General features: G+C 39.1%; 1 protein-coding gene across 3 annotated transcripts in view; it reads left to right on the top strand.

Moving 5' to 3' along the window:
* Nucleotides 1-13,979, top strand: part of FBN2 (fibrillin 2) — a 119,471-nt gene that overhangs the window by 12,878 nt on the left and 92,614 nt on the right. For all 3 annotated transcript variants that reach the window (XM_039567475.1, XM_039567474.1, XM_039567473.1), the window contains one exon: nucleotides 11,338-11,535. In XM_039567475.1, the coding sequence (XP_039423409.1) occupies nucleotides 11,338-11,535 (198 nt within the window). The remainder of the gene's footprint in view (nucleotides 1-11,337; nucleotides 11,536-13,979) is intronic.

Below are 13,979 nucleotides of genomic sequence, written 5' to 3'. Positions count from 1 at the left end.
GGTCTTGGGATATTTTCTGCTGGTTCATAAAGGAGGTGTGCAAGGCCTGTTGAGTGAAGAAAAAACTAATTAGTTTATTGTAGCATGCTCAAAAGTACACAGGTCAGTTCACAGGGGATGTTCACGGTCACTGAGGTAAATACAAGTGTTAAATCATCAACTTTAAGTCTAAATTAAGTTTAGTTTAATAAAATGAACTAAAAATAAGTCAGCAGTAGTTTAAAACTGTAGATTGTGAATCTTCCTAAAATTTGCAATTTTCACCATTCTTGTCTACTTCCACCTCTTAAATTTTTTGTTAGAAAGCATTTCTGTCAGCTTTTCTGACACTTAGTGGAAAGCTGATTACAAGCAAAATGCCACAATGGTCATGTTGTTTTTAACAAAAGAAGGTTCAGTTTAGAATAAGAAAGCACACCTTTGATTTCTCTTGGAGATAATAAGGGATAACAATTCCAAATACCTGCAGCAGTAAGAGGCAAAGCTTTATCAGACAGGTAGGTACCTGATTCAGGACAGCAGGTCAGATTATCTGTGTTGGAAGAACCGGTTAGATATTTTGGGAGGTTTTTTTGAGGCTAGAGGTGTCACATTTAAGTGCAGTCCCTGCTCAGCAAGCTCCTTTTTCTGTTACAGGTTCTGACCTGTAGATACTGGCCCACATCAACCCCTGATGGATTACAGCAGGGCAGGTTCAGAAAGCTGCTTTCATGCTCTCAAATGTCAGTACCTGGTGGAGTTACAGGGTTCTGGCACTACATTCCCTGCTTTTGCCATCCACCATTATCTCCAAAAACAAGGTTTTCAAAGGCAAATGTCTACCTAAAGCACTAAAAACCCATAAGGTGCCTACAGAGTATATGTTTCCTTGTTGTTAGCAGGGTTTTGGAAAATTTCTGTCTTCTAGGTCTGGAGAGATTTCACATTTTTAGCAGTTTCAAAGGTTACATGGGTAATGCTAATCATGCTGATTGCAGTAGTGATGAAGAAAGTAGTGTGAGAAGTCAGTTACTCTCCTCTTTTATTTTTTACTTAAACCCCAGTATTTGAATGACACTCTGTTTCTTTGGCACCAGCAAAAGAAAAAGGTAAAAATCCTTCAATGCAGCAGCTTTGCTGCTTTTGAAGCACTTGAAATCCTCACAACTTCTCTGTTTGTTCCAGCATAGGACAGGCAAGTGCTAAAGTGTTACAGAAGTGGGGTTGTTGCACTTTGTATTAGAATTAAATGCAGAAATTTTATGCCTTTAAAATAGGTCTACAAAATTAAAATGAAAATACAGCTTTGTTCCCCTCCTGGAATGCCCCTCACCAGCCTGGTAGGGTGCTGTGATCATCACTCTGTCTCCTGCTGGCACGGAGATGTTTGTCCTCTGCCTCTGCAGTTCCCAGGGCAGCAGCTGAAACCAATGAAAGCAGATTTTTCGGGGGGGTTTACTCCTGCACTGCTAAGTCTGGCGGAAACCCCAGAGAAGCTACTGGGGAGTTCTGATTAGGAACAGAATTCAGGTTGAGAACCAGTGTTTGCAGTTAAATATAGATATCTTGGTTTTGGTACCTAAACGACATCTATGAGAGCTAAAAAAGGGAAACTGGAATGTAGGTTACTGTCGATGTTGCCTGTAGTTTTCATATTCCCAAAATCTTTTGTCAAGCAATCATATTTATAAGGCTTTCCTGTTTCATCTTCCCCAACGCTGGAAGATCATGGATTTATAAAATCACAGAATGATTTGAGCTGGAAGAGTCTTCAAAGATCATCTTGCTCCAGCTCCCCCCGTAACGGGGGACATGTTCCAAGGTTGCTCCAAATCCAGCCTGGCCTTGGACACTTCCAGGGATGGGGCAGCCACAGCTTCTCTGGGCACCCTGTGCCAGGGCCTCAGCAGCCTCACAGGGAACAGTTCTGACAGTGAAGTATGGCATGACAGTTATTAACCAAAGAAAATGTTTGATTCTAAACCATTGTTCAATTTAAAATGAATTAAGTATTAAGGCTTAAAATTCTGTAAATTGGATCCGCTTTAAATTTTCAACTGTATCTGTCTTCATAAGCATTAATTGTGCAGTGCCTTAAAAGCTATAGTTGCTATAATAAAAATATATGGAAAAGAGTAATCCAGGTATTATCAGGGGTAGTTTACTGAAGCCAGTAAGGAGCACATTGCATCCAGGGTTGCAAAATCATGGAGTGTCAAAACTAAACTGGTTTATTCCACCTCAGACTAATAACTTGCTATATGAGAAACAGGATTGTTTCTGTAGTGAGAGGATATATAAATTCTCTTAATTATCTTCTTTCTTATATTTTCTTATATTAAAAGATACTTAGCTGTATAATGTCTCCCTGAAAATCTTGTATAAGCCCAAGAGGTAAATCTCTTAAAGCCCTCCGGTTTTGCTGAACAAACCCAAAAGATCTGAAGAACAGAAACTGTGCTTCTGCCTCTACAGAGACAGAACTCTAGTAAATAGTAGCTGGCTGGGTTTTTAGTTTATTGTGAACTCAGCTTATCACAGTAGTCTAGACAGTCATCTGAGGAAATGTTTCTTGCAGTTTAAATATATAGAAATATTTAATTTTTTTTTCTAAGGGTAATGTGTGAAGCAGTTGTTTTTCCTACTTAGGTTAATAATTGATGAGATTGCAGTCTGCTGCAATGCCTGTGGTTTTGGTAGGGTTTCTGGTCTACTGAGACTTTTTGCATGCCTTTCTAATTTATGCAGGAGTTGGTTATGAAATATTTTCCCTCCTCATTTTGTGAGTATGGGGCATTTGGTGTGAGGAATGCCACTGAACTCTAGAGTGGAAGGTGAGGGTGGAGTGTGGGACACTACACTGTGCCCTTTACGCTGTTCATCAATACTCTTTAAAGGGTGTCCTGTCTGAAGACTTCAATCTTTGATTTAAAATCTTCCTCTTCACTGATTCTGGGATTCTGTTCCTTTGGGGTTGAACTGAATAGCACTGACTTCATGGAGCAGGGAACCAAAAGCCTGTGATGTAATTCAGGTTTACATATTATGGGCAAGAAAAGTAGCATCTCTTATTTGCAGGCATATAGTAAGGTGTTGGCTTCTTAATTCCTGGGATGTGAAAGAATTAAGACCTTAATGTGTATCTGTCCGGCTTTCCAATGTCCAAATTTTGATAAGGAAGGTATTTTTGAAGGAGAAACATGAGAAGAAGGAGCATCAGGCAGCATGAAGGAGTTCCTTCACTTCTTTAGACATGTCACCAAAGGAAAGATGTACAAACATCGTATTAGTGTAGTTGGTATAAACTGCTGAATCTTGCAAAAAAAAAAAAAGTTTTGCTTTTTTGTTTCCCTGTACACTTTGCTCAGGGGTGATTCAGGCTGTAACTTCCTGCAATGACTGATGATTGGTATTTCATTGTGTGCCAGATTGTGTGCTCAGTGTTGGCTCATGGAGGGATTTCATTAGAGACCCAGCTCAGATGCCATCTTTATACAGTAGCAGGCCCTGTGGAAGCATAAGGAAATACATACATTTACAAGGAGCTCCATCCAAACCAAAATTGCACATCTTGCTGGAACCAAAATTCAGGAATACTTCGCTCCCAGCTTTTATTCTGTGCTTGAAATTTTCTATCAGTCAGTGTATTATACTTCAGTTACACATGGAAATGTTTTGTTCCAAGAAGTCTTTAAGGAAATACTTGAATTCTGAAAGCCACTGAATTCCATAAATGACAAAAGTGAATTATTTCCATGTGTGCTTTGTGTGTGTGTACTTTTCAAAATGTTTTGTGTATTAAGGTATTAAAAGCATTTTCTTCAATGTTCAGGTTGATTACACAAACCTGCATTTTATTTCAGAAATATTGTTGTTTATCTGCTATTCTGCCATTTTTACCCCATGTGCTTAGGTGTGTAAGAATGAATTGCTTTACAATTAAAAAGAAAAGAGTTTTAAGATCTGCAGGTATTACTACACTAAGATTTTATCTGCTTAAAACTGCCATGATACCAATTATATAAAAATGTCTGTGTGAACCATGGAATCGTTGCTTTTGGAAAAGAGCTGCTGCTGCTGTTCCAGCCAGAGGAAAATGAGAATGTGCTTAGAAAGGGCATGACAGAAATACTGGTGGAACCTGGAATTTTACTAAAAGCTACTAAGCCCACACAGATTCCTGCATTGGTCCTGGGGCTTTTCTTTCTCTCATTTAGACCTGCCCTCCACTTCCTTTTCAGTTGTCAAGTGTGTATTGTAAAGTTACCCACTCAGTCACAGGAGTTTGTCTGATGGGAAGTTTTGCATCACAGGAGCTAGTCAGAAAAGATCATGTCAGACCAGTAGAACAGTAGTAAAATTTCAACCTGAAAATGGAATCTGTCAGCTGTATAAAAACATCCAAGCCTTCATGATGTATTTAACATCGACATTCAAAACCACTTTCCACTGAGCTGCTCTTCTTCTCTATTAGATATCAAAATAAACTTTATAGAAGTCATTGCTTCAGGTAATGACTAAAGAACCTACTAGGAATGTCTCAACTTTGAGTTACCAACAATTCTAAATGTTTAAAAGATTTTGGTGATCATTGTTTACATTAATGATAAACTTAATTGTATTAAATACTTAATTAAGGACTTTACACACAGGTTTCTTAATAAGAAAAAGTCAAGGGAAGGAGGCTTTGATTTTACTATTCAGGTTTATAAGAACTCCACAGTCTAAATAGCAGTACTGCTCACAGATTACTTTTTCCAAGAGAAATTAATAGCTTTGCCAACTCTCTTTCATTTTCCAAGAGAATTGTTCCTCATTTCCAGCCAGCAGTCTTTTTTACCATAACTTTTTGGATGTCACTTGAAAAAAATTATTTTTATTTATATTAATTGCAATTCACTTACCTTCACGTTACCTTTGAAATTTCCCTTATTGCATATTCTCAGTGTTGGCAGCTAAGCCTTACTGCTAAAAAGCCCCACAAATTCTGTATAAAATTGATCAAAATATTGAAAGAAAATAAATTTTAGATAACATTTAATAAACATAAGCACTTTTTAAAAGTTTAAATAGCTTTTTGCATTACTGTGACTTACGATTTGCAGGAGATGAGTAAGAGGAGTAATATTTACATATGCATGAATTTCAGATCTGTGCTCTGAACCCAAGGACAGTTATGAGTATTGCCAGCTCTTTCATACTCAGATGAAGAGGTCATGAAGGAAAGCCCTGATCTCCCTTTCTTTGGCAGCACCAGCTCTGGGCAATGCTGTCGTTTATGCAGAATCAGTGGGAGAACGGGGCGTGCCTCGCTCTCCATGATCCCATGGTAGGAGGCCATGGAATACCACAGCATTTCCCCTTGCAGGAAGATGGAGCTCAGCTACACTTTTATTTATTGAAACGTTAAGATGTCGCATTGCAAAGGGGAAAATTCAGAGATTCATTGAAAAATCTCAACAGTAATCAACAAGCAGGTTCTGCAACAAGTAGCCATAAAGAACTTCAGATGTCTGGAGACCTCTGAGCGTTAGCAGAAATTACGGGGAAATTCGCCACCTGTCAGAGTGGTAATAAAGACAGTTGTTTCTCCATCTTGTCTCCTGTTGGAGTATCTTTTAGCAAAGTGAATTTAACCTAAGGCCTTTGCCAGTATGGACTTAATGTCTCCACTCTGAAGGTTCCATGACATAGAGTCCAGTCTCTTGGACTTTCACCCACTGTACTAATTTTTTCTTTTAGAAGAGAGTGAAGTTCCTGGTAATGCTGACAGTATTTAATTCCTTGCAGCATTCAGGTCCTACGTATTAGGTTGTTCATTTAATAATGCTGATGTATGAAACTGATTTTTGAGGTGTCATTAATAACAATAAACTGTTTGCTCTACTTGAACCTGCAAGTGAGGTCATGAAAGCTGAAGTTACTTATTTTCTCATCTATTCCTTAATATTTCCTAAATCTTCCTTAAGGGAGTGAGGTTCTGTGAAAAGTCCTATGAAAGGCAAATTTGTTTTGTAAGGAGGTGAAACACATTAATAAAGTGTTAGGTCTTGTTCTTTAATTGGCAGGGGTTGTGAAGGCCTATCTCAGACACCCTCCTTTACTCCTGATATGATTCATATTTATCAACATGCTTAATATTTTCAGTATTTTGTTTTTATTAATAGAACTGTCAATCTTCTAAGTAGCTTCTAGTTAAAAATGCTTGTTTCCAGATGCATTGCTTCCTTATTTAGTTATGGTTCTGTGGGGTTCTGTTTAAATAAAAATGTTGGACTATACTTCACAGTTCCCTCCTGCTAAATCTTCCTAGTGCTCACAGACATGAAATACAGTATTCTGACAACGTGCTTTCCCCTTTTGCAGGCTGGGTGCAGGAGACTGGCATTGCACCCCTGTTGGACCTCACCTCATTTTGGTATTGGGAGCCTTCATCTAAAATTTCAGCCTGTGCTTTCCCACAAAAGGAGTCTCAAATTTTAATACTCTTCCTGATAACTTGCAGTGGACATTCCAACATGTGTAGTTACCTTTTTACTTTTCTTCATGCCTCACTTTTTCTCTTTCATGTTACCTGGGAAGAGGTGAAATTTTTATGGGCAGGAATTGTGACAAAATTCAGATAGAAATTGGCTCCTTACATGTGTACCAAAATATTTTAGTGTTTTGTTCTGAGTGACAGCAGGTGGTATTTGGGATGTTAAACATTATGTTTCAGGTTTTTAGCTAATGAGTGTTAGACTCAAAGGACATGTGGCAGACAGACTATTCCATATCTATTTACAGCAGGTTTTTTACACCTGTAGTGGTTTGGTCCAAAATACTCATTACTGTTTATCTGCTGTGAGATAAGAATTAGGAGAAATGCAAAGCAGGCACCAAACTTGAAAGAATATAAAGAAGTTTATTAACAGACCTAAAAGAAGAAGGAAAAAAAATTATACCACCTTCAGAACTCTCCTCCTCCCCCCACCTTCCTCCCTTCTCCCACTGACAATGTTCAAAGACAACCCTTAAGATGTTCAGTCTGTTTACCACTTCCATAATAACCTTGTTCAGTCCATTTAGAAAGAGAAGTCTCTTCTTGCTCATGCTATGAAAACATCATCACAACGAGACAGCCGCCCACTTCCAAATATTGTTCAGTCCATTTAGGAAGAGGAGTCTCTCTGCCTGCGTGTGAGTCCTTTCCCCCGACTTGCAGCTTTTCCCGCAACTGCTTTTGAGGGTCCACTCTTGAAGTTTTTTGGGGTACAATTTTAAGGTTGAGCCGTTCAGAAACAAAAACAGAGGCCCTTCTCCTTCCCTGGGAGCAAAGGGTCTTCATCATCTTCATCGTTAGGACTATCTCTGGGAGCATCTCTAGGACTGAGGTTTTCTCCTTTCCCATTTGGAGCAAAAGTCCTCATCTGGTTCATCTCTCCCTGTCCAAACTTCTCATGAAATTACAGCTGCGTCAGCATCTGCCTATCTCAACGCAGGTGCTTTTGCTCACGAGTTGAACACTCCACCCCCCATATCTTCATGAAATTACAACAGGATACTCTGATATATCATAGCTTCACAAGAGAATTTCAGTTTTAAGCATCTCCTCTCTCTCTTCCCTCAGGTTTTCAGCTCTTCACAGCAATAAAAAGGGTTAATCTCACCTCGGCCTTGCAGCTTTGCAGCTGGAATGTTGAATTTTTCTTATCGCAGTGGAGAGGGGGGAGAGCCGAGCCGCTCCGGCTGCCCACGGCAAGGCAGTGGGGGGGTTCCATGGCTGGAACAGGTCCATGGCTTCAGGATGGCCGTGGCCCGCTGGCCCCCACACGGGGCCCGCGGCCACCTGTCCCAGCGCTGGAAACGAGAGAGAGCTTGGGGGGGGAGTTTGCCTATTCTTAAATGTGGATCACAGAGGTGATCACAACTTTAAGTGGCTTAGAGAATTGTCCATATTCAAACTGGCCAGCTGATAGGTTCTATCAGTTCCCAGAGGAAACTGTAAGCACCCCTTAGCAAGGACATCCCTTCCGGGACTATGCTTGCTAAGCTATGACAACACCTTATCTGAATCATTTGTTTGGCCAGAGGTACAGGCAAAAAACTAAAATAGATGGATACTGGACCATACCCAAGACTGGAGTTCTTAAAGTTGCTACGCCTTGTCTCAGGCTCCTGTCAACTGGCTTTTTTTTTTTTTTTTTTTTAATTACATGTAGAATTAAATTTTAAAAAGGAATTAATGGAAAAAATCCCGACAACCATCATAGTTGAATAGTCCCATTTAAGAATACAAAATACATACTTTTATGACAGAATAGAAATGTTGCAGCATAGTTAAATGTTAAAGTCCATGGTTTGATTTTTTTTCTTGATGCCAGGAAAAAAGTACCCCTCATTAAATTTAATTACATTAACAATTTGAATTTTTGGTAAAGATTTTCATTCTTCAGGTCACGGTGCATATTGAGTATAATTTTCTGAAGTTAAAAAAAACAACTGTATAACACATGTGCGAAGATCACTTTCTTTCACCAAAGCAGTTTCTCTTTCTAGAATGACAAATGATTTATAACTTATGTTCAATATATGTTCTTTCTGGCAAAATTATTCCATCAGCAGTGCTGGCAAAGGAACAAATGAAGAAACACCTAAGAATAAGACAAGCAAACCCATATGGAAAAGATGATTGATTCATAAATGGGAGTTTTTAAACTCTGATCAACCACTGCAATAATGTAGTCTGACTGGCTGTGTGAAACAATTCCTGAAACAAATCCACAGCTTCATTTGAAGCAAAAAAGTATCTTCAAAATAGCATCTACTTTTACTATGTTTGCTTCCCACATGTAAAAATTTACTGTGTGACTACAGATCTTTGTGTAAACAGCTGAACTTTACCATTAACCTGAACATGCTTGCCTTCACTTTGTATTTTAAAATGCTACACTTTCCTCTTAGGATAGAAGAGCAGCCACTAGTCAGTCTCTTTGCATTTGGGCTTCATGTTGGACAAACTGAACGAATAAAGATTTTTTTTAATGGGTGCACTTTTTATGGATAATATTTTAAATTACAGTAGTATTTTAAAATAGGAATATTATTATAAAACATATTTCTGAATAGATACCTTGCTGCAGGCTTGTGCTGATGAATGTTGCTTGGTTACAGAATCTGAACATTAGATTAATGCGTTCTCTGTTTATTAAGGCATGGGTAGGCACTTATGCATAGGTTTCCAGAGCATATATTTCTAATTAATAGGATATAGTAAGCAGTAGGTGTATTGCTATCACTCCTTCTTGTACCTGACTCATTCATATTCTCTTGAACAAACACACTGTAGAGCTTGGTTATATTCTCTAATCTTCCTTTCGAACACACTCTTTAAACTGAACTTTTCACTGCTAATTTTGGCAGAGTTTACACACAATCATTTTGAGTCTTATGGGATGGTAGTGGAACTCAGATACAATTCACAACTCTAGTTTGAGTTTGAAGTTTAATTTCCTCTGATTGAATTCCAAACTTCTTAATGTGGAGTATCTTTGGCCAGAATATTCCTGTGGGTCACCAGCCATTAAACAGAGAAATACATACTTTGAATTTCTACTCCTACTGTGATATCCAAAGATTGGTCTTACAGAAAATTGTATCTCAGAGAATTGCTGCTATAAAAACACAATACTGTCCAGCAGAACTACTTATTTCCTGAACGCGAATTGCAAAGTGAGCTGGGATGTCATGATTGTCAGACCTGCTGAAGGCAAGTGTTGGAAATCTGAAGATGTGTAGTAAGTCAATATTTGATTTCACTGTAGAGGGCATTCCCCCGCGGAGAACTGAATTCCATCTGAGCGTATGGAGCAAGGACAGGATTTTCTTTTTATAATGTATTTATTTTACTCAAAGTCCAATATTTGCTGCTTGATGGGCAAAGTATAACTTTGAAGATTATTTTGTATTGATAATCAAAAAATATTAAAGTTTGCAGGCCTTACTGAGTATTTGAGATCTTCTAATCTCCTTTTATCGTCAGGCATTTCTGTTGTGGGTACTTGTGAACTTGGTTGACTTTATTTAAAGTGAACAGCCCAGCTGAAATTGACTACCAATATGTATAAACAACTGTGCAGAAGTCTTTCCCAGACTGATACCTGGGTGACCCTTACCAAAGATAGAAAGCAGAACATTGATTTCTGTTCGAGCTTTCATTTAAGAGCCCAGGAAGCTTAGTATAACATCTCACTGGGAAAACCATTTTTTTTCCATTCTGAAGATGTCAAAGTTCTTATTTCTTCAGGGTGAAAGTATGAAGTTATAGAAAGTAAGGGCTGTCCCATTTGTAGCTTGGTTGTGAGACCAGCTGCACCCTAATGAAAGTCCATGGAAGGCAATGTGTGACCCACACATTGCTATTGGAGTCTGCTTTTGATAGGAAAAAAAGAGGATGGAATAGTAGCTGGAGTAGCCATAACCCCACTGTTGTGCCTTCTTTCATGTGACTGAGTGAGAGATTTGCATTTTCTTCTTTTTTTCCCCTCACTCTTAAAGAGTTTCCACAAGGATGTGAAATCTGGCTTAGAGCAACCATCTGTTCCTTATTCATTCCTAGAGAATTTCAGTTAATTGTTGAACCCAGTTTGTGTTGACCCATAATGTAAAAAAAATTCTCTTTCTACAGGTTCAAACTTCATGAACTAACTATTCACAGGAATTCTACTAGAAGTGTATTTTCATATTGTTTCTCTGCTTTATTCAGTGTACTGCGTATGGCTTGGAGAGGTTTTATTGTCTCATGGTTTTCCTCTGAAAATAAGTGGTGGTTTGCCAATTAGTCCTCTCTAGATAGCACTATTTTGCAACAGGCATTCCAACAGGAATGATGATTCTGTGACACTCTCTGTCATGGATCTTGATCAATGTGGAGTGAAAAAATGTGTGGCAGCTGTGGTCTGTAGCTCCTTCTCATAAATCACCATGAAGTAGCTTAGGAACAAGAAAACCAGTTTCCAGTCCTTGTTTGCTTAATCTGATCTTCTCATTTGTTTGTTTGTTTGTTTGTTTGTAAAATTCTTTTGCTTACTGTGGATTTTAGTGGATAGATTGTCAATGCTCAAGAGCAGTTTTGTGTCCAGCTGCTTTTTATTTACTTGTATCCTTCAGAAAGAAGTAACTTGAAAGGTAGGCTCACCTCGTGAAAATCATTACCTTCAATGGAAGGTGTCATGCAACTTCTGTAAGCAGTAATATGGCTTAAATTTCCGTGGAATTTTCTTAATATAGGTATCTACTGGATGAAAAAACAATTCCTTCTATAGTTACTAGTACAGTGCCTTGTATAATACAGTGAACTTTCCCTTTTTTCGCCCCCAGATTACAGGACAGGCCCGTGTTTCACACAAGTGAACAAACAGATGTGCCAGGGCCAGCTGACTGGGATTATCTGCACCAAGTCCCTGTGCTGTGCCACCATGGGGCGTGCGTGGGGCCACCCCTGCGAGATGTGCCCTGCCCAGCCCCAGCCCTGCCGCCGCGGCTTCATCCCAAATATCCGCACTGGCGCCTGCCAAGGTGAGCCTCTCACTGAAACTCTGCCTGTGACAATCACCTTGGAAACCTTGCAGTCCCCTTGAAACAACATCACTGTTTTCCCTGTGTGTGGTCTGTGTCTTGTGATAAAATACGGGTGTGCTTTGCTGCTTCCAGATTTTTGCTGCTGTACGTAGAGAACAAAACATAAGTGGCCTGGAGAGAAGTGATTATTGATCAACACTAAGGAAAAATATTTGATGTTGCTTTTCCTTATATGTCAGAGATAGGCCTCTGCTTGCATGCAACAGTTTCTGTTTTGCCATTCATCTTGAAGTGATTAGTATGTTTTAGACACTCTTTTCATAAAAATGTCATGAGCAGAAACAGTTTTCTACAGAAGAGGCGCATGTTGCAATCTCCAAGTCAAGCTCCATTGTATGACTTGGCCACATACAAAGGGTCCTTGAAACTGCTCTGCCAGACTGACCCTGGAACAGCTTCTGGGGCTTCATTTGAATTATGTGAGAGATCAGTGGTGCTCTTTAGCACCCATGCCCACAATAATTGTGTTTTCTTTTTCTGACAGTTTATTCCCTGTGGCAAATAGTTTTAAGTTACCCACGTAACCACATTGCTGAATTCCACTGGGAAACATAGAAACATGTGGTAGTCTACTTTGTGTGATGGATAAACAAAGGAAGTTTGAACAGCCATAAGTTTTGCTACATTTTTGACATATAACTGCTAAATAGGAAGCTCGGATTGTATTTGTGTCAGCTGGGCTTAGCATGCAGTGTTGCAAGGTGATGGCAAGGCACAGATGAAAAATGCTTGGCCTTTCTTCAGGGAAAAGGAGAGACAGAATTTCTTTATTTCACAGAATCATTGCCTTTACTTCCAGCAATTGAGACATTTTCTTTTAAGCTCTGAGTACTGGTCACTCCTCCTGACTTAAGCTCTGTGGTGTGAGCAGGTTGATGGCACAATGTCTGCTCTGTTATGAATTATCAGGCCACCTTGCTGCAGGATGTGACACTTTTTACCTTTCCAAACTCCACATTACAGTGCAGAGTCTGTTGAAACAAGATCACAGAATCTCAGAATCGTTGGAGTTGGAAGGGATCTCTGGACATTACCCAGTCCAACCCCCTGCCAAGGCAGAGTCACCCAGAGCAGATGACACAGGAGTGTGTCCATGAGAGGCTGAAATGCCTCCAGACCTCCCTGTGCAGCCTGTTCTGGTGCTCTGCCATCCTCAACAGAAAGGTCAGAAGAAACCAAATGTTTTCTCTGATGGTTTTAGAAACAAATAGAGGTATCTGACATGCTTTTTAATGCTTTTCTTTCTGTTGAGGACATTAGATTTACAGAGACTTTAATTAAAGGAACACAAACCCCTTTGATATTCAGTAAAACTACCTTTGTAATGTATCAGATCAGGCTCACTCAGTCCATAATTTAAATGCTTGGCATTTTTGAAGTGAATGCTGACATCAGTAGATAGCCAGGTTTGGGAGTTGGTATGAACTACTCAAAATCAGTGGAACTTGCAAGCCTTGCTGTTGGAAAATGGGTCATAATTTCAGCATGTATTTGGTGTCAGTTTTACAAGATATAGCTTAGTCTAAGTAGGAAGTTGCTCCTACTCTTCAAAGGATTTGTATGATTCAATCTTAAATGGGTCTTTAGTGCCTTTGGAGGGTTAATTATATTTTCTGGATTATGTTCTTGTATAGAGCATTGTAGTAGTACTTTTACTTCATTATTACCATGAACAGGTTTTAAAAAATCTAAGAGAAGCAAAGACAATCACAATTCAAATTGTTTGGTTGTGTTTCATTTTTTCCCCCCCAGAAATTTCTATTCAGTCATGTCTTAAACAGGAATTGTAGCTGTTCAGACATCCCTCATTCCAAGAATTCAGGTAGGAGGAACTTCAGTGTTCCACTTCAGTAAACTTTATTGCCACTGCTACATAGCCTTAGGAGCAGCATAATGGCAGAATCCTGAGTTGGACGTTTTCTCAGCTCCTCCCTGTATCCCTCAGCAGTCCCATTTCCCGCCTACACCCTTTCCCTGCAGACAGTTAAATTTTTGCTCTAAGGAGAGAAAAGTGGTGATGGCTGAGTGGATTTTGAAAATAGGACAGTTGTTCTTCCTGCTGCTGTTGCTGACATTTTTAAGTGCATATAGCCATTACAGGAGATAACATCCAAAAAAATCTGTTCTGTAGTAGGAATACACTGTCTAAATATTAAAAGCACTGATGTGGACTGGACAAGAGAGAGAAGACAGATGAAGGTTCAAGTTCACAATGAAGAGTGATGGGGTTTTTTTGTAATCTAGTGCTTGGTATTAATGTGTCTTAGTTACTGAAAATACTGACAGTGTCATCTAGGATCACATCCTGCTGTTGTGAAAATAATTATTAAAAGAGGGAGAAATATCTTGGTATTATTTCTGTTGTGTGCAGTATTTCTGCT

Source organism: Corvus cornix, chromosome Z, assembly GCF_000738735.6.
Source record: "Corvus cornix cornix isolate S_Up_H32 chromosome Z, ASM73873v5, whole genome shotgun sequence".
Classification (NCBI taxonomy): domain Eukaryota; kingdom Metazoa; phylum Chordata; class Aves; order Passeriformes; family Corvidae; genus Corvus; species Corvus cornix.
The sequence above is the reverse complement of the archived record's forward strand: the minus strand, read 5'-3'. Positions and strand labels throughout refer to the sequence as shown.